The sequence below is a fragment of the Bombina bombina genome, chromosome 2 (assembly GCF_027579735.1).
Source record: "Bombina bombina isolate aBomBom1 chromosome 2, aBomBom1.pri, whole genome shotgun sequence".
Classification (NCBI taxonomy): Eukaryota; Metazoa; Chordata; class Amphibia; order Anura; family Bombinatoridae; genus Bombina; species Bombina bombina.
The window spans coordinates 265,267,192-265,287,738 of NC_069500.1; the positions used below are offsets into that span (position 1 = coordinate 265,267,192).

A 20,547-nucleotide genomic window follows, 5' to 3' on the forward strand; every position below is an offset into this window, starting at 1 on the left:
AATCACTGCTCATTCCACGGGGGCTGTTTCTTTTTCCTGGGCATTTAAAAATAAAGCTTCTGTGGAACAGATTTGCAAGGCTGCAACTTGGTCCTCTTTGCATACTTTTCAAAGTTTTATAAATTTGATACTTTTTGCAGTGGTGCCTTCTGTTTAGGTCTACCTATCTTGTCCCTCCCTTATCATCTGTGTCCTCTATCTTGGGTATTGATTCCTACTAGTAATTGATGATTCCGTGGACTCACCATATCCGGAAATAAATACATTTATCAGGTAAGCATAAATTATGTTTTATCTGTGAACATTCTCAAACATAGCTTAGACCTTACAGCACATAACCTATCTACTCATCTTTATTCTCATCCCTGTAACTCTGCAATATAACACTTGTGATGCTCTTGATTCTGACTGTATTTAGTTCATTCTTACTAAGTGAACTTTTGCCACTCTACTCAACTGGTTGAAGCAACAACTGATGCAACTTTAGTAGCAAGACATTATTAAATACATTAAGGATGCACACTAAAATGTTACATATATACTGCCTCCCTGTTAATTATCAGAAGTTTTGTACTTAGACTAACCCTATTTTCTATAAAAAATAAGAATATATATTTAAAAAAATTGTGTTCGTGAATGTATATGGCAATACACAATTCCACCACTCTTTCCACCAGAACCAGTGAATGAAAGAGGAAAGAACAAACAAAGTGTCAAATACAAACCATAAGTACAATTGGAGAGACTATTGAAAAGGGGGTGAAAAACTAATTATTTAGCTTCATGAAGCTAAAACAAAACTAATTATGCCTTTTTATTTCAATAGATCTGCAGAGATCCTATATTCATTGGCAATGGTACAAACACAAAAATCAAACAAGCTGAAGACTTTTCCGTCAGAAGAGCATTATAAATTGCTGACTGAGGCTAGAAGGAATTTGGGTCTTTTCCAGCATCATGATGCAATCACTGGTACTTCAAAAGACTGGGTAGCTGTTGATTATGGCACAAGGTAAGCTCTATCGTTCAGCACTGCAGGCATGCCACAGAATTCTTATTATTTACATCAATGCATTTTTATGTAGGGTACATTATGTTGGCATTGTATTTTATACAGGTCGTTAGAGATTCAGATTATCAAATAACCCATAAAAGTTTAATTTTTGCCATTTAGATTTCATCTTTCTGTAACCATTAGCAGTCCCTTGAATAGAGAGTGATCTTTTGCACACCAGTACTTCATATGATTGCTTCTGCAGAACACTTATATAAAATAATAAGTTTAGCCCTTTACAATATTATTTGTTACTGTTATGTAATTGGTTAATATTTGATGTCATAATTTATATAAAAGAAGTCTATCCTGCCTCACTTTTCATGTTTTATTTTTCCAAACTGAATCCTCTTAACTCCACAAATAAAATTTGCCGTTTTTAAAAAGATATCGCATGATTAGAACTACAGAAAAATAATACAAATATATTGGAGGTTATCACTGAGATAGTTTAAATTATATCTGTAACTATATAAACACGTTGGAGGTTACTGCGGAGATAGTCATAATTAATATTGTAATCTAAAATATCCATCAGGTAAGTTCTTACATAAATTGTTATTTTCAGGTTTGCTACTTTTTTCACTGCCTGTAAATCACAATCTCTGTCTGTGTCTTTTTTTTTTCCTTTCTTTTTTGTTTATTGTGTTCGATTAACGCAAATAATTGTATATATTTAAACCAAAAAACCGTGCAGAGCATTCTAATGTCAATATCTTGCATGACCTGTAAATGAAAAACAAACTTATGGATCTTAATCTTTATTTTTTTTTCAGACTTTTTCATTCTGTAATGAACCTAAAGAGAGTGATCATAGATTCTGCCCATGTCCTTGTTTTGAAAGATAAAGAAACATATGTCTATAATCCATCTAAGCCATTCTTCAGTATGGTAGGTTCATTTATTTAATTTTGGATGGGGATATTGAAATTGCCTATTACAGTAATAAAACTCTTCTTTGTATAAGAGACTGTTTTCATCTTCTGGAGATTGAATAGATTTACACAGGAAAGATGTCAAAGGCACACTTTATGCTTGTTGGGGGCTTCACTACAGCCCCTCAGTAAGGACTTCAGTAGCTCTCACATGCATCAATTTAAAGATAATAAAATACTATATTTTGTCTGACAAATTAGCTTTAGTCTTATTTTACAGTCTCACTAGAAGTGATTCTAGAAATACAAAACCTAAACCTGTAGGATGCAGGGAGGGTGCCCTGACTACATGGAAATGTTTTCTCTGTGTTTATCAAAAAAACAGCTGCAAACCTCCTGACACTTTTCTAATTTAATACCAGTTTGTTACTTCAACTTGAAACTGTGAGGAGGAGATGCTACTGGTAACTGTGCCCTACAGATAAGGACCTAACTTACGCTCTCACACTTTACCCCAGCATACCAATTTCTACACGTGCGCACATTGTAAGGAAAGATTAGAATGTATATGTAACCTGTAGGAATCTGCACAGCCAATTTCAAATACTTTACTGTTGTATATTAAAGGGATAGAAAGGTCAAATTTTAAATATGTATTTCAATTTTAAATCAAAGCATTTTTGCAGTATACTTCCATTAGCAAAAATGCTTCTAGTAAAAGTTATTCAGTGCTATATGCACATATTTTTATATATATATATATATATATATATATATATATATATATATATACATACATAATGCACCGAAATGGAAATTCTGGACCGAATCCGAAAATCCGGGATGCACTTGGCCGAAAACCGAAACGGATACCGAAAATGGTTTTTTTTTTCAAATTATTTTTTTTGCATAATTAGAGCCAATAAAAAAGCCCACACATTTATTGAAAGTAACACACTAAAATTGGACAAAAATATCTTAAAACAATAATATGCTACACAATAATTTTACCAAGAAAAAAAAAAACAGGCAAAAAATGCAATTTTCGGCCAAAATGTTTCTGCGACCAAAATTTTGGTGCATCCCTACTTAAAACAATTATAAATATTAATATACTGTATTATTCTTCATTTAGTTCTATGTAACAGAATCATATTTAACAGTTTTTTTTAACAATTATTCAAATAAAGTATAGTCCTAGAAAACTCATATGTAGAACAGTAAGTCAAGTAATAAACTTAAACAGCAGCTCTAGGCTAGCATCACATTTGAAACATGCTACACAATAATTTTACCGAAAATAACAGGCTAAAAAACCGAAAACCGAAATAGCCAAAAATGCAATTTTCGGCCGAAATTTTGGTGCATCCCAAATAAAACAGCAGGAGGATACGGCACACACTTTATCTTCACAGCCACCTGGTGCTCAGCCAAAGCATTTATACAGTGGATAGGAACCGGATCCAACGGACGGTCTCCGTTTTGCAGAGAGATCCAAGAACAGCCGGCACACATGTTTTTATCAACAATCCGTTTTAATGCGAAAGAGAAACCAGACGTTTCGGCTCTAACACGAGCCTTTTTCAATGGTATTCAAACCGGATGTATCAAACAAAACACAAACCCACACCTTAAATACCCACCCATCCCCATGTGTGCACCAATCACCATACAGACCTGATCCGCACCCTCTGGCACATAGTAAAAAACCGGGGCTTCACAATACAGCTGATTCTGAACAGACACGGTGTGACGTCATCACGCAAACAGCGCCGCAGAGAGTCATCAGGGCACCAGGTTTCCAAGGAGACGCAGTGTAAACAAACACATCCGATCTCAATGGTAATGTGGGAGGGCGTGGATACAGATATGCAGCTGACAGGCGCAATATTCATGTGATCAAAAAACGGGGGCCATGAGTGAAAGCCCAAAGACCAAAATATTAGCATATATATATATATATATATACAGAAAAAGGTATCTAAATATTGTAAAACAGGGAACAATAAGTTAGTATATATAGGTAATGGTTATAAATACGCTACCTCAACCCAAGGGTAAACAAATAACACAGCCCTCTATACCCAGTACGGTATCATGGCATGTGGGCAGTAGCAAAAATAAACCATATCATAACAAATTATATATTCATATTTGCATCATACACTGGAGGAGTAGGTAGAAACATAGAGCAGGATGACTCCCTAGAGGCCTTTATTTGTATTTATAACAGCAGCCAAAATCTATATTGGCATTAAGTCCCGAGGTGCGACTGTATCCAGGGTGAAAATCCACCGAGCTTCCATCCTCCGCAAGGCTTGACCCCTGTCACCACTCACAGGGAAGAGACACTATGTCCTGCTGCCGCAAAGTGGCGTGCCACTGGCTGCTCTGACTGTCCCTTATCAATGGCCTGACGGATGGCTGTTTTATGATTAGCCAAACGTTCTTTGAACAGTCGGAGCAGCCAGTGGCACGCCTGTGTGCCGGCTGTTCTTGGATCTCTCTGCAAAACGGAGACCGTCCATTGGATCTGGTTCCTATTCACTATATATATATATATATATATATATATATATATATATATATATATATATATATATATATATATATATATATATATATATATTGCTCTATTTAAAACTAGCTTAAAGAGATATTTAAAGAGTATTTTTTGGGCACTTACACTTTGAAATCTAGGTTTCTAGGTTTTTGCCTGTTTTATCTATCTCTTCTGCAGAAGATAATTGGGAACAGTTAAGGTGAAAACCTAGGTTCCAATACGATGGTGCCTATTACTTGCTAGGAATTCAGTAACATTGAGAAAACACACAAGTTAAATTTTAAAGGAAAAGGGGACACAATAATTAATGAAGGTTTATCACATTTTTAATTCACAAGATTATTTAACATTTTATATTACTATCTGAAATAGTGTAATGTCTCTTTAATGCAGATTGCATTGACACAGGAGACGTAAAATATGAAAAATGAAAGTGTAGATTATGTCAAAGCTCATTTACCTACTCTTGTTCTGACCTATTGTATGCTAGGTATTTATTTTGTGTCTGCATACTAATAAATGACGTACAATGTTATAGGATGACGTCCAACAAACCCAAGACGCATTGCCGCAAAAGACCATCATAAAGATAACCTCAAATCCCAAGTAAGTTATTGCCTTGTGGCAAACATATATAATTATTTGTTCTGTTAAATATTGATAATCCTTGTGCTGCATATTTTAAATACTCAGGGACATATTTTTGAAATTAAAACATTGAAATCTGTTGAATTAAGCTTTTAATACGATGAAGTATTTTCTTAATCAGATTCTTTTACTTTCACCGACAGCTCCATACTGTAGTTGGATAAAATAATACATTATCTAAACTTTTCAGCTGAATTTAATATTATGAACTTTTTTAATATTTATTATTTAGCATCTATGTAAATAAATATCTTATCTTGCTGGTTCAATTTTCCAAAAACAATTTAAGTTCATATTTGCGTCATATATTACTTACAGGTGGAGGTCAGGAATGCATGAACAAATAACATGTTTGTAGAACAAAGGAGTGGGAAATGATGCCATAGAACTACTCCTTAGAATGTGACCCTCCCTAGGCAGAGGCCACTATTAGAATAAGGTCTTAGTGAGAGACAAAGAGTGGGACTGACCTTCTGGCTTGGGTAGATGTAGTATATTGCAACAAGTACATTTCTTACACTATATTTGGTATAATACCTGAAATTTGAAACTACGTAAAGTCATACCTGACTATCAAATATAATCAGCCTGTATTTATTATTATTTTTATTTTTTTTGTAAATAAATTTTATTGAGGTGTGTAAAACAATTACAAAGCATAAGCGAGTTTGCCATACTAACACAAAAGCAAAAACAATACAAAATGCAGGGAAGTGTGCAAATATAAATGTAGATACAGTGTTCATCCCACACAAGTAAAAATAATATATATATATATATATATATATATATATATATATATATATATATATATATATATATATATATATATATATATATATATGCATTGTCACAACTTCATATGAGCTACAAATAGGCAAACTAATAGAAACCTCATTTTACATAAAGATATATACATCCTAATGTTTGAGTAGGCCACTTTTGAACCCTCTTATAGATTAACGTTTTTTAATGGAGGACTGGTAGGTTGGACTATAGCCACTTTTGGGCCTGAAACTAAAAACACAATTATATACAAAGAGGGAAACAATTTAGTGTCACCTATAATGTGCAGGGCCAACAATGGAACGATATATCGAACATGGCACATAATAGCAGTTAAAATATTACAAACAACGTGTGTCAACATAAAACTGAATGAATAATACTAGAGTGCTAGGTATAAAGCATGAGCTATGGAGGATCGGTTCAGCCTGCGACCTCAGAGGTAACGCATCATTGCAAAGGGGGCTTCCTCCACAGTCTGCATTAGTGGGGAAAGCATATTTATACATAGCCCCTGTAAATAACAAAAATTCCTAGCATACAAAACGCATGTCAGAACCTGGGGCTTTCTATCATGAGTCTGCCAATGTCATGTCCCCAGAGCTGGGGGTTAGTAGGTACCTTAAACGCCATTTAGCCCACTCCTACTTTAATAGCAAACCTAGCAGCCCCAAGAGTGTGAAGGGTGTTGCATGTCCCATCTAGAGTAGAATCATGGCGCCAAGGCCCGGCAAAAGACACAGGCAGTCCGGAGGCAAAGATCTGCAAGTGCAGTGCACCAAATCTCACCGTCTTGGGAACAACAGGCGCCCAGGTCAAGTTGCGATTTGGTTCGTGGTAAGTGACACCGCCATCATCGCATAAATACACAGAGTCCAATTCTGCGTAGGGAGTTATGCAGCGCTGTACACCCAGGAACAGTGGGTCCTCAAGTAGAAGGGCAGCAAGAGATGATGGGAGCCGTGCGGCCTGCATGAGCGAGTAGGTAGGTGCAATGCCAAAAGCAATTTGATCAAGTCTCTCTCCCCTACCAGCCAACAAGTCTGTTCTCAGCATCAGCGTGTCCACACCGAGTGGCACAGCTGGGGTTTCTCTCGGGCACAGCACTCTCATCTTTCCAGCCGCCCCCATCGGCAAAGCGCCAGTGCACACCACTGCTCCACATCCAGGTATAAGGCGGATATTTCCTTGTACGGAGGTGACTGCGGATTGCGGCTGCGGGATACTATGGGAAGAGACGGGAGGTACAGGGCTCTGTCTCACTGGGTTTCTTTTCTGCATTTCCAAGATGGGCTCCACGGTCTGATCAGCATGTGCCTCTGAGTCGCGATCTCCATCACGGGAGGCACGTGGAGAAGGGTAGTTAGTGTAACACTGCGCAATTACATTTTTCAGGCCAGCAAAGTGCTCATTGAGCATCCCATATATAGCTTCGTCAGACATTCGTATATCGACATCCATTACAGCAAAATGTGTAGTCAAGTAGGACTACTCGTAACCCAGTTACCTGAAATGTGCGCCAGCTTAAAACACCGCGGCCTGTCAGAGTCGCACTGTTTGGCTAAACAGTATAGGCTGAAGACGTAATCCAGAAAGGCTCCTTCACATTACACATATGTCCAATAAAGATGTGAGCACCAAAGAATCTCAAATATTCCTTAGGAACCTAAGTAAGGCTCATATATTTCATGAATAGAACAGGAGCTTCTCCAATATGCGTCCTGCCGGTTCAGCTCGTCGCTCCGTCCCCCGTATTTATTATTATTATTATTATTATTATTATACTTTATAAAGCGCCAACACATCTGCAGCGCTGTCTATGGGTACAAAAGATAAAAATACAATGATGATGATGCAATATTTTTAAGACAGGACAGCAATTATCAAACACAGGATGACTTATCAAACAAACACAGGATGAAATTGAAGACCCTATTCCAGTAAGAACTTAGAATCTAGAAGGGTAGGAGACTGGGAAACAGGAGGTGGGGACTACGAGGGTGATAATTATGTTAGTACAGAGTTAGATGAAGGCAATTATTAAGTAAGTAGAATTAATTTGTCACTGAGTTTGGTGGTAGGCTTCCTTGTACAACAATATCTAGGGAGCATTTAAAGGAGTGAAGATTAGGGGAAAGTCGGCCAGCAGGAGGAAGTGCATTCCAGTGGGTTGGTGCCACACACGAGAAGTCCTGCAGTCTAGAATGGGACGAGGTGATGTTAGAAGATTCAAGGAGCAGGTCATTGTTGGACCTTAGGGGTCGGGCTAGAGTATATTTAGTGATTATTAAGGACAGGTGTGGGGGCAGCATTGGTAAAGGCTTTGTAGGTCAGGGTGAGAATTTTAAATTTTAATTCTGCATTAAATGGGGAGCCGGTGAAGGGACTCACAGAGTGGGACAGCAGATACAGAGTGTAGCCACCAACAGTGAAAGAAAAGTCAGAAATTGTAGTAGAGCTACAGGGGGGGATTAGAAGGAGCTCAGTCTTTTACATGTTAATCTTTAAGAGGTGAGAGGCTATCTGTGAAGAAATGCCAGGTAAGCGTTTTTTGACATGAGAAAGGACAGAAGGAGAGAGAGCAGGGGTGGTGAGGTAGATGTGAATACTATCAGCATAGAGGTGATATTTGAAGCCATAGCTGTTGATAAGTTTACCCAGTGAAGAAGTATAAATAGAGAATAGTAGAGTACCCAGGACAGAGTCTTGAGGTACTTCAACAGGCAGAGGCATTGAAGAGGAGTCGCTGCCAGCAAATGAGACAGAAAAGGACCGGTTAGAGAGATAAGGGTGGATCCAAGAGAGGGCAATGTCAGAGACAAAAATAGCTGAGAGAGAAGGAGGTGGTTAATGGTGTTAAAGGCAGCTGAGAGGTCAACTAAAATAAGTATTTATATATAAGTATTGGCCATTTTTTTATCACAAATAATTTTGTTTGTAACGTTGGTTAGGGTAGTCTCATTTGAATGTTGGGGACAGAAGCCAGATTGAGGGGGTTCAAGCAAGGAGTTGTAAGACAAGGAATCAGGTTAGGTGGATAAAAACTAGCTAGTGGAAGCAGTAATATGGTGTGGTAGTTTGTAGGAGAATAACGGTTGAGGAAGGGTTTATTTTTGAAGATGAGGGGGACCATTGCATGTTTGAAAGAAGATGAGAATGAACCAGTATATAAAGGGATAGGTTGAAGATGTGAATAAGAGCAAAAGTAAGGGTGAGAGACAGGCTTGAGGAAGACAATGAGGAGCCCACTTCATTCTCAGAGACTGGGAGGAAGATGCAGAGAGTGGTAGAGGGGGTTACCAGGGGTAGGGATGGAAGATTGCAGGCTTGTGTCAGGATGTTGCTTTGGTTTGGTATGCATTTTGTTTAAAAGTAGTCTTCCAGGTCTTGAGCACTAAAGGCAGAAGGGGCTAGTGCAGGTGGGTAGAGGAGGGAATTAAAAGTAGGGAAGAGTAATTTATGGTTTGAGGAGTGAATAGAGAAGTAGGTTTGCTTGGCTAATGAAGGGCAGATGTGTAAGATATTTGTACACACACACCTTATTTTATTTATTTTGCTAGGAGAGATTTCCGTTCAATTCTTTTGATTGTGGCATAGAAGACAATGGGCTCCATTTATCAACAATAGTTAAAAAGCAACAAACTAATGAACACAGAAGTGGCCAATTAAAATTCCCTGAATTGATTTAAACAGGTGATTGACGGCCTCTCTGCTCTTTCGTGATTCATTGCATGAGAGCAGGGGGCAGCGTGCCATGAGCAGCTGTTGATGCAGTGATAAATAAGGGAAGACCAATCTCATGTAGACTCCCCCCCCCCCCAGTTGGGAACCTTGTACTTCCACACTATAACAAATGCAGCCCAATATCACACTTATGATTATATTTCTTTTGCATGATGTACCGAGTCCACGGTTTCATCCTAACTTGTGGGATATTGTCCTTCCTGACAGGAAGTAGCAAAGAGAGCACCACAGCAGAGCTGTCTATATAGCTCCCCCCTTAACTCCACCCCCCAGTCATTATCTTTGCTGGCTCTAAGTAAGCAGGAAGAGTAAAGAGAAGAGGTGTTAAACTGTTAGTTTTATTTTATCTTCAATCAAGTGTTTGTTATTTTTAAATGGTACCGGTGTACTATTTACTCTCAGGCAGGACATAGATGAAGATTTCTGCCTGGAGGATGATGATCTTAGCATTTGTAACTAAGGTCCACTGCTGTTCCCACAGAAGCCGAGGAGTACAGGAAAACTTCAATGTGAGGAACAGTTTCTTGCTATAAAGCAATGAGGTATGTTCAGTCATATTTTCTGCAGAGACTGTGTTAACTCAGAAAGGCTGACAGTGTCCCCATTAGGGGAAGGGGAAGCAGTAATCCTAGTGTTATCAGAGGTTTTTACTAGCTTGCATAAAGGGTTAATTTTTTGTGGGCACTCAGTTTGTTATGTGAATTTGGGACAAACGTTTTTGTGTCTGGGAGTAACATTTTCTGTTTTATGGGACATTTGCTTGAGGGTTCTTTGGGGTTGTTTATAACCCACATGGCTTTCAGGCAGGGTTTGTTAGTTTTGTGTAGGCCCCAGCAACATCGAGTGAGGTGGGCGGGGCCTACATTTAAAAGCAGCAAGCAACTTCTCCTGAGGTCCTGAGAGTCTTCTGAGGGACTAATTGAAGCTTTAAACCCCATATTATCGTTCCTAAGGGCAGGTAGGGCCACAGCAGAGCTGTGGCAAGGTGCTAATAGGGATTTTTAACCGGAATTAGACATATTTCAATCCGTTTTTTTCATTTGGGGGTTTATTGCTTATTAACTTGTGGTTCAATCCTTCTAAAGCTTAGTGGGTACACTATTAAAATTTCAGAAAAATTGAAGCAATTTTAACCTGTTTTGCAGTTTGTGTATGCCTTTTTTTCTCTTAAAGGCACAGTATCGTTTTTGCAAATAGTGTTTTTTTTATTAAATAAAGTGTTTTCCAAGCTTGCTTGCTTTATTACTAGTCTGTTAAACATGTCTGACACTGAGGAAACTCATTGTTCAATTTGTTTAGAAGCCATTGTGGAACCCCCTCTTAGAATGTGTCCCACTTGTACTGATATGTCTATAAATTGCAAACAGCATATTTTGACTTGTAAAAGTTTGGCATTAGATGATTCTCAGACAGAAGGAAATCGGGTTTTGTCATCTAGTTCTCCCCAAGTGTCACAACCAGTAACGCCCGCACAAGCGATGCCAAGTACTTCTAGTGCGTCTAATTCTTTCACCTTGCAAGATATGGCTTCAGTTATGAATACTACCCTCACAGAGGTTTTATCTAAGCTGCCTGGGTTGCAAGGGAAGCGCAGTAGCTCTGGGTTAAGAACAAATGCTGAGCCTTCTGACGCTTTAGTAGCCGTATCCGATATTCCCTCACAATGCCCTGAAGTAGGGATGAGGGATTTGCTGTCTGAGGGAGAGATTTCTGATTCAGGAAAGATGTTCTCTCAGACAGATTCAGATATGACGGCATTTAAATTTAAGCTAGAGCACCTCCGCTTATTGCTCAGGGAGGTTTTAGCTGTTCTGGATGATTGTGACCCTATTGTAGTTCCAGAGAAATTGTGTAAAATGGACAAATATTTAGAGGTTCCTGTGTACACTGATGTGTTTCCGGTATCTAAGAGGATTTCGGACATTGTTACTAAGGAGTGAGGTAAACCAGGTATTCCATTCTCTCCCCCTCCTGTCTATAAGAAAATGTTTCCCATTTCTGACACCATAAAGGACTCATGGCAGACGGTCCCTAAGGTGGAGGGAGCTATTTCTACCCTGGCTAAGCGTACAACTATACCTATTGATGACTGTTGTGCTTTCATTGATCCTATGGATAAAAAATTAGAGGGTCTCCTAAAGAAAATTTTTGTTCGTCAAGGTTTTCTTCTCCAACCTATAACATGCATTGTTCCTGTAACCACTGCAGCTGCCTTTTGGTTTGAGGCTCTAGAAGAGGCTCTTCCGATGGAGACCCCACTAGATTATATTTTGGACAGAATTAGGGCTCTTAAGTTGGCTAATTCTTTTATTACAGATGCCGCTTTTCATCTTGCTAAATTAGCGGCTAAGAATTCAGGTTTTGCCATTTTAGCGAGTCGAGCGTTATGGCTTAAGTCCTGGTCAGCTGATGTGTCATCTAAATCTAAGCTTTTCTCCATCCTTTTCAAAGATAAGACCCTATTCGGGCCTGCATTGAAAGAGATCATTTCAGACATTACTGGAGGGAAGGGTCATACCCTCCCTCAGGATAAGTCAAATAAGACAAGGACCAAACAAAATAATTTTCGTTCCTTTCGAAACTTCAAGAGTGGTCCCTCTACCTCTTCCCCTGCTGCAAAGCAAGAGGGGAACTTTGCTCATTTCAAGCCAACCTGGAGACCTAGTAAGGCTTGAAACAAGGGTAAACAGGCCAAAAAGCCTGCTGCTGCCACTAAGTCAGCATGAAGGGGTAGCCCCCGATCCGGGACCGGATCTAGTAGGGGGCAGACTCTCTCTCTTTGTTCAGGCCTGGGCAAGAGACGTTCAGGATTCCTGGGCAGTAAAAATTGTAACCCGGGGATACCTTCTAGATTTCAAGGATTCCCCTCCAAGGGGGAGGTTCCATCTTTCTCAATTGTCTGTAAACCCGACAAAAAGAGAGGCGTTCTTACGCTGTGTAGACGACCTTTTTACCATGGGAGTGATCTGCCCAGTTCCAAAAGCAGAACAGGGGCAGGGATTCTACTCCAATCTGTTTATAGTTCCCAAAAAGGAGGGAACCTTCAGGATCTCAAGATCCTAAACCAATTCCTAAGAGTTCCATCTTTCAAGATGGAGACCATTCGGACTATCTTACCATTGATCCAGGAGGGTCAATATATGACCACCGTGGACTTAATGGATGCGTATCTGCACATTCCTATCCACAAAGATCACCAGTTCCTCAGGTTCGCCTTTCTGGACAAGCATTATCAGTTTGTGGCTCTTCCTTTCGGGTTGGCCACGGCGCCGCAAATCTTCACGAAGGTGCTAGGGTCATTTCTGACGGGGCATAGCAGTGGCACCTTATCTAGACGACATTCTAATTCAAGCATCGTCCTTCCAACTAGCCAAGTCTCACACGGACTTAGTATTGGCCTTTCTAAGGTCTCACGGGTGGAAAGTGAACGTAAAAAAAGAGTTCTCTTTCCCCCCTCACAAGAGTTTCATTTCTAGGGACTCTGATAGACTCGGTGGACATGAAAATATTTCTGACGGAGGTCAGGAAATCAAAGATTCCGTCCACCTGCCGAGCTCTTCATTCCATTCCTCGGCCGTCATTGGCTCAGTGTATGGAGGTAATCGGACTAATGGTAGCGGCAATGGACATAGTTCCGTTTGCTCGCTTGCATCTCAGACCACTGCAACTATGCATGCTCAATCAGTTGAATTGGGATTATGTGGATTTATCTCCTCAGATAAATCTGGATCAAGAGACCAGAGACTCTCTTCTTTGGTGGTTGTCACAGGATCATCTGTCCCAGGGAATGTGTTTCCGCAGGCCAGAATGGGTTATAGTGACGACAGACGCCAGTCTTCTAGGCTGGGGTGCAGTCTGGAATTCCCTGAAAGCTCAGGGCTTGAGGACTCGGGAGGAGGCTCTCCTACCGATAAATATTCTGGAATTAAGAGCGATATTCAATGCTCTCCAGGCATGGCCTCAGCTGGCTTCGGCCAGATTCATCAGGTTTCAGTCGGACAACATCACGACTGTGGCTTATATCAATCATCAGGGCGGAACAAAGCATTCCTTAGCGATGATAGAGATCTCAAGGATAATCCAATGGACAGAGGCTCACTCTTGCCATCTGTCAGCGATCTATATCCCAGGTGTAGAGAACTGGGAGGCAGATTTTCTAAGTCGTCAGACTTTTCATCCATGGGAGTGGGAACTCCATCTGGAGGTGTTTGCTCAGCTGGTTCGGCTATGGGGCACACCAGAATTGGATCTGATGGCGTCTCGTCAGAACGCCAAACTTCCTCATTACGGCTCCAGGTCAAGGGATCCTCAGGCTGTACTGATAGATGCTCTAGCAGTACCCTGGTCGTTCAACCTGGCTTACGTGTTTCCACCTTTCCCTCTCCTTCCACGTCTGATTGCCAGAATCAAACAGGAGAGCATCAGTGATTTTGATGGCGCCTGCGTGGCCACGCAGGACTTGGTATGCAGACCTGGTGGACATGTCATCCCTTCCACCATGGTCTCTGCCATTGAGACAGAACCTTCTGATTCAAGGTCCATTCAAGCATCCAAATCTAATTTCTCTGCAACTGACTGCTTGGAGATGTAACGCTTGATTCTATCAAAGTGGGGTTTCTCTGAGTCAGTCATAAATACCTTGATTCAGGCTCGAAAGCCTGTTACCAGGAAAATTTATCATAAGATATGGCGTAAATATCTTTTTTGGTGCAAATCCAAAGGCTTCTCCTGGAGTAAAATCAGGATTCCTAGGATTTTGTCTTTTCTCCAAGAGGGATTGGAGAAAGGATTATCAGCTAGTTCCCCAAAGGGACAGATATCTGCTCTGTCTATTTTGTTGCACAAGCGTCTGGCAGATGTTTCAGACGTTCGTGCTTTTTGTCAGGCTTTAGTTAGAATTAAGCCTGTGTTTAAGCCTATTGCTCCGCCATGGAGTCTAAATTTAGTTCTTAGAGTTCTTCAGGGGGTTCCGTTTGAACCCATGCATTCCATAGATATTAAGCTTTTATCTTGGAAAGTTTTGTTCCTAGTTGCCATCTCGTCAGCTCAAGAGTTTCTGAAGTATATGCATTACAATGTGACTCTCCTTATCTTGTGTTCCATGCTGATAAGGTGGTTTGGGTACCAAGCCTGGGTTCCTACCTAAGGTTGTTACTAACAGGAATATCAATCAAGAAATTGTTGTTCCTTCTCTGTGTCCTAAGGAACGTCTGTTGCACAACTTAGACGTGGTTCGTGCTTTGAAATTTTATTTGCAGACAACCAAAGATTTTCGTCAAACATCTTCTTTGTTTGTTGTCTATTCTGGAAAGCGTAGGGGTCAAAAGGCTACGGCGACTTCTTTTTCCTTTTGGCTGAAAAGCATCATCCGTTTGGCTTATGAGACTGCTGGACAGCAGCCTCCTGAAAGGATTACAGCTCATTCTACTAGAGCGGAAGCTTCCACATGGGCTTTTAAAAATGATGCTTCTGTTGAACAGATTTGTAAGGCTGCGACTTGGTCATCGCTTCATACCTTTTCAAAATTTTATAAATTTGATACTTTTGCTTCTTCGGAGGCTATTTTTGGGAGAAAGGTTTTGCAAGCAGTGGTGCCTTCCGTTTAGGTTCCTGTCTTGTCCCTCCCTTCATCCATGTCCTAAAGCTTTGGTATTGGTATCCCACAAGTTAGGATGAATCTGTGGACTCGGTACATCATGCAAAAGAAAACAAAATTTATGCTTACCTGATAAATTTCTTTCTTTTGCGATGTACCGAATCCACGGCCCGCCCTGTCTATTCAAGACAGGTTTTTTTTTTATGTAAACTTCAGTCACCTCTGCACCTTATAGTTTCTCCTTTTCTTTCTTGGCCTTCGGTCGAATGACTGGGGGGTGGAGTTAAGGGGGGAGCTATGTAGACAGCTCTGCTGTGGTGCTCTTTGCTACTTCCTGTCAGGAAGGACAATATCCCACAAGTTAGGATGAATCCGTGGACTCGGTACATCGCAAAAGAAAGAAATTTATCAGATAAGCATAAATTTTGTTTTTCCTAGTGGTCTTCAAAGGGCGCTTTGTCTTGCCTAGTGGGTGTAAGTTGTATTTTTTAAGCAGCAGTTATGTTGCACAAGATATCTGTTTCTATCTACTCAACAAACCTCTACCTTGTTTGAAAAAAAAAAAATGAACTGTTAAAAAAAGTTAGAATACCTTTTGTTATGGTTTTGTTACTGTTCTAATTCTTAATGTTTAGAGCAAACCATTTTATATTTTCAGGTTTCTTGTAATTTATAATCCTACTGAACAAGAGCGTTTCTCTGTGGTTTCTGTGTACGTAAGTTCTCCAAAAGTTAAAATTCTAAATGCTGCTGGAAAATCTATAAAAGGACAAATAAGTGCTGTTTGGGACAAAGCTGCAACAGTTTCACAGAACAGTTATCAGGTATAACAATGCTACAAATTATTGGTTGTTTTTGCTGTTTAATAGTTATGTTTATAGTTATAAAATTAGATATTTCCTCACAAGACACAACTAAGATTTGAATCCACTCTCTCATCCTTTCCCATCTCATTTACTGCAATTCTGTCCTCTCTGGTCTCCCCAGCTGCCGCCTAGCTCCTTTACAATCCATAATGAATGCCTCTTCCAGGCTCATCTTCCTTACACGTCGCTCTTCATCTGCTGCAGCTCTCTGCCAATTCCTTTGCTGGCTTCCTCTTGCCTCTAGGATTAAACACAACATTCTCGCTCTGACATACAAAGCCCTCAACTTCACTGCTCCCCCCCTATATCTCAGACCTTGTCTCAAGATACTTTCCTTCCCGTCCCCTTCCCTCTGCTCATGACTACCCACTCTCCTCCTCTCTTGTTACCTCCTCACACTCCTGTTTACATGACTTCTCCAGACTCTCTGCCTCGCTCCACAAGACTCTCTCCTAGTTTTGAAAGCTTCAAGCGCTCCCTAAAGACTCTACTGTTCAGGGATGCATACAACTTACACTAACCTTTCTTTATACCAGTTCCTCTCCTCCATTGCTATCCCCTTGAACCCCTTTAGCATGTAAGCCTAAGAGTCCAGCAGTTTGTAGATCACTTTCTTAAGAGCTGACTACAACAGTGTGACTCTTGGTAGGGCCCTCTACATGTTTGATCCCTTTAAATGTTTTGTTGTACTCCGCCTATGTTTATAGCTCTGTGGAATCTGTTGGCTCTCTGCAAATAACCGATAATAATAATTATATATGTACATATAAATTTTATTTCCTATCATTCTGTAGAAGCAGAATATAGCGTGAGATTTAAATTACCAGATGTTTTATTGATCAGTAAAGTGGGCTCAGCAGAAATTAAGTCATATTTCACACCGCATATTTTAAAATGATAAATATACTGGAATCTTATGAGATTGTGATTTGTAGATTTAATTGTGGTTTCCTTCCATAAGGCAGGGAGAGTCCATGACTTAATTACTTTTGGGAAATAAAACACCTGGCCACCAGGAGGAGACAAAGACCACCCCAGCCAAAGGCTTAAATATCCCTCCCACTTCCCCTATCCCCCAGTCATTCTTTGCCTTTCTTCACTATAGGAGAAGTCTCTTGGCGATGAGAGAAGTATCTCTGATACTAGAGTGGGCGGAGACTCACAGATGTACGCTGTCAGCGATCCACATTCCGGGTGTGGACAACTGGGAAGTGGACTTCCTCAGCAGGCAATCCCAGGGGAATGGTCTCTCCAACCCGAGGTGTTTGCAGAGATATGCTGCGAGTGGTGGACACGGGAGATAGATCTCATGGCATCCCGCCTCAGTACCAAGCTATTCAGGTACGGGTTGAGGTTGAGTGTTCCTCAGGCGGAACTGATAGATGCCCTATCAGTACCATGGAGGTTCAGACTCATATTTCTTTTTCCTCCATTACCGCTTCTCCCTCGTGTGGTGACTCGCATCACCACTGATTGCTCCATCGTGGCCGTGAAGGACGTGGTTTGCGGATCTGGTGGGGATGTCCTCATCTCCTCAGTGGAGGTTACCTTGTCGCAGAGATTTGCGGATACAGGGTCCCTTCGTTCATCAAAATCTGGATTCTCTGAGGCTGAATGTGTGGAGATTGAATGCTTAGTCTTAGCCAAGAGAGGGTTTTCTGAGAGTGTTATCGACACTCTCAAGCTCGTAAGCCAGTTACTCGTCATATCTACCATAAAGTGTGGAGGACTTGTACTGGTGTGAAGACCATGGCTTTTTCTGACATAAGGTTAAAGGGACACTAAATCCAATTTTTGGCTTTAAAGATTCAGAAAGAGCATGCAATTTTAAGCAACTTTCTAATGTACTCCTATTATTAATGTTTCTTTGTTCTCTTGCTATCTTTATTTTAAAAGCAGGAATGTAAAGCTTAAGAGCTGGCCCATTTTTGGTTCAGAACCTGGGTTATGCTTGCTTATTGGTTTGCTAAGTGTGTCCACCGTAAGCAAGTGCTATCCAGGGTGCTGAACCTAAAATAGGATGGCTCCTAAGCTTTAAATTCCTGCTTTTTAAATAAAGATAGTAAGAGAACAAAGAAACATTTATAGTAGGAGTAAATTAGAAAGTTGCTTAAAATTGCCTGCTCTATCTGAATCATGAAAGAAAGAAAAATGGGTTTAGTTCCCTTTTAAGGTTGCCAGAATTCTATCATTTCTCCAGGATGGACTGGAGAAGTGTCTATCTGCTAGTTCCCTGAAGGGACAGATATCGGCCCTGTCTGTGTTATTGCACAAGAGATAGGCTGAGCTTCCGGATGTGCAGTCCTTTGTTAAGGCTCTGACTTGGATCAGACCTGTGTTTAGATCTGGGGCTCCGCCTTGGAGCCTCAATCTTGTTCTTAGTGTTTGGCAGCAGGCTCTGTTTGAGCATATGCATACTGTTGACATTAAATTGTTATCTTGGAAGGTTCTTTTTTTTTTTTGCTGGCTATTGCCTCTGCGTGCAGAGTTTCTGAGATTTCTGATTGGCAATGTGACCCTCCTTATCTTGTTTTCCATGATGATAAGGTTGTTATATGTACTAAATTAGGGTTCCTCCCTAAGGTGGTGTCAGATCGTAACATTTAATCAAGAAATTGTTGTTCCTTCCTTGTGTCCTAATCCTTCTCAGTAAAGGAACCCTTGCTTCACAATCTCTAGATGTGGTTCGTGCCTTGAAGTTCTATCTACAGGCTACTAAGGAATTAAGACAATCGTCCTCTTTGTTTGTCATCTGTAAGGGGCAGAAGGCTACTACAACTTACCTATCTTTCTGGTTGGGGAGTGTCATCTGCTTAGCTTATGAGACAGCGGGGCGACAGCCTCCTGAGAGGTTAACGGCTCATCCCACTAGAGCAGTGGCTTCCTCCTGGGCTTTTAAGAACAAAGCATCTATGGATCAGATACACACGTTTTCTAAATTTTATAAGTTTGATGTGTTTGCTTCGACTAAAGCAGCTTTTGGGAGAAACGTTTTGCAGGATGTGGTGCCCTCAGAATAGGGTCCGCCTCTTTTTTGTTCCCTCCCGTTATTCCTTCAGTGTCCTCTGGAGCTTGGGTATAGTTTTCCCCAACAGTAAGGAATAAAGTTGTGGACGACCCCGCCCGTAATTTATTTTTGATGGGCGGCTCCTATTTTAGATTATTTCTTCTGGCACCTTTTATATCCTGATGTTTCTCCTACTTTTCCTTGTTACCTTGGCAGAATGACTGGGGGATAGGGAAAGTGGGAGGGATATTTAAGCCTTTGGCTGGGGTGTCTGCCTCCTCCTGGTGGCAAGGTGTTGTAATTCCCAACAGTAAGGCAGTAAAGAATGAAGTTGTGGACTCTCCCTGCCAGGAAAGAAAGGAATTTATCTGGTAAGCATAAATTATGGTTTTTGCAGTTATTTATACCGTGTTTGTCAATTTTTTTTTCATTGCAATTACTGAATAGATAAAGTGTTTTAATTTAGCAAATACTTATGATTTTATTTTTTATTTGTTTTGTCACTTTCTTGTTATACAAGGTTTCATTTTTGGCACATTTACCAGCCCTTGGCCTTGCAGTCTATCAGCTGATGGAAGCAGTGAGTTCAGATGTGGTCAAGGCAGATTACACTCATTTTGTTCGAGGCCAAAGTAACATTAAAGTCATTTCTGATGGGACCTTTAAAATTAACGAGAGGAACAATGTTGCTGATGATTTAACTATTGAAAATGCATACTTAAAACTTTGGTTTTCAGAGAGATCTGGACTTCTAGAGGTACTAAAACATTATTTTTAAATAATAACACTCCTAAAGTTTTCAGATCTAAAAACGCTATATTTAAATTTGTTCTTTTAGAAAATTCAAACAAAAGAAAATGGAAAAACTCACAATGTAAAAGTTGAATTTACTTGGTATGGAACTACGAATAGCAAAGATAAAAGTGGTGCCTATCTTTTCCTGCCAGATGGTGAAGCTAAGGTATGTAGATTTGCACATATTTTGTTTAAATCAAGCCCAGTTTAGTAAATATGCTTTAAAGATTTACATACTTCTAATTTTTGGTAAAAAAACATACAATGCAATCGACTAGTTTTAAAACAGTTTTGTGAAATAAAAAGATATAATCTCCTATATCAGGGCTCAACAACTTTTGTTCATAATCTAGGAGCCAGCCCAAATATTTAGGAGCCAAAAACTTTTGGCCATCCTTATGAGATAAAATAACATCATATAAAATAAGATCCAAAATACACTTCACTAGTTTTGAAAGATTAACAAATGGCTTTGTCAAACAAAAATATATAATCTCCGAGATAAAATTATATTTCAAGTTTAATATTATTTTGGATGCAGTAGTTCTTTTAAACTTGTAAACACAGTTTACATTTTTTTATACAATTAGTTTGTGTTGACTGACGGACAAAA

General features: G+C 40.0%; 1 protein-coding gene across 1 annotated transcript in view; it reads left to right on the forward strand.

The window, feature by feature from the left end:
* Nucleotides 1-20,547, forward strand: part of MAN2A1 (mannosidase alpha class 2A member 1) — a 333,289-nt gene that overhangs the window by 266,365 nt on the left and 46,377 nt on the right. The window contains exons 10-15 of the mRNA XM_053701535.1: nt 827-1,012; nt 1,831-1,945; nt 5,031-5,098; nt 15,925-16,090; nt 19,660-19,896; nt 19,978-20,100. Coding sequence (XP_053557510.1) covers nt 827-1,012; nt 1,831-1,945; nt 5,031-5,098; nt 15,925-16,090; nt 19,660-19,896; nt 19,978-20,100 — 895 coding nt within the window. The remainder of the gene's footprint in view (nt 1-826; nt 1,013-1,830; nt 1,946-5,030; nt 5,099-15,924; nt 16,091-19,659; nt 19,897-19,977; nt 20,101-20,547) is intronic.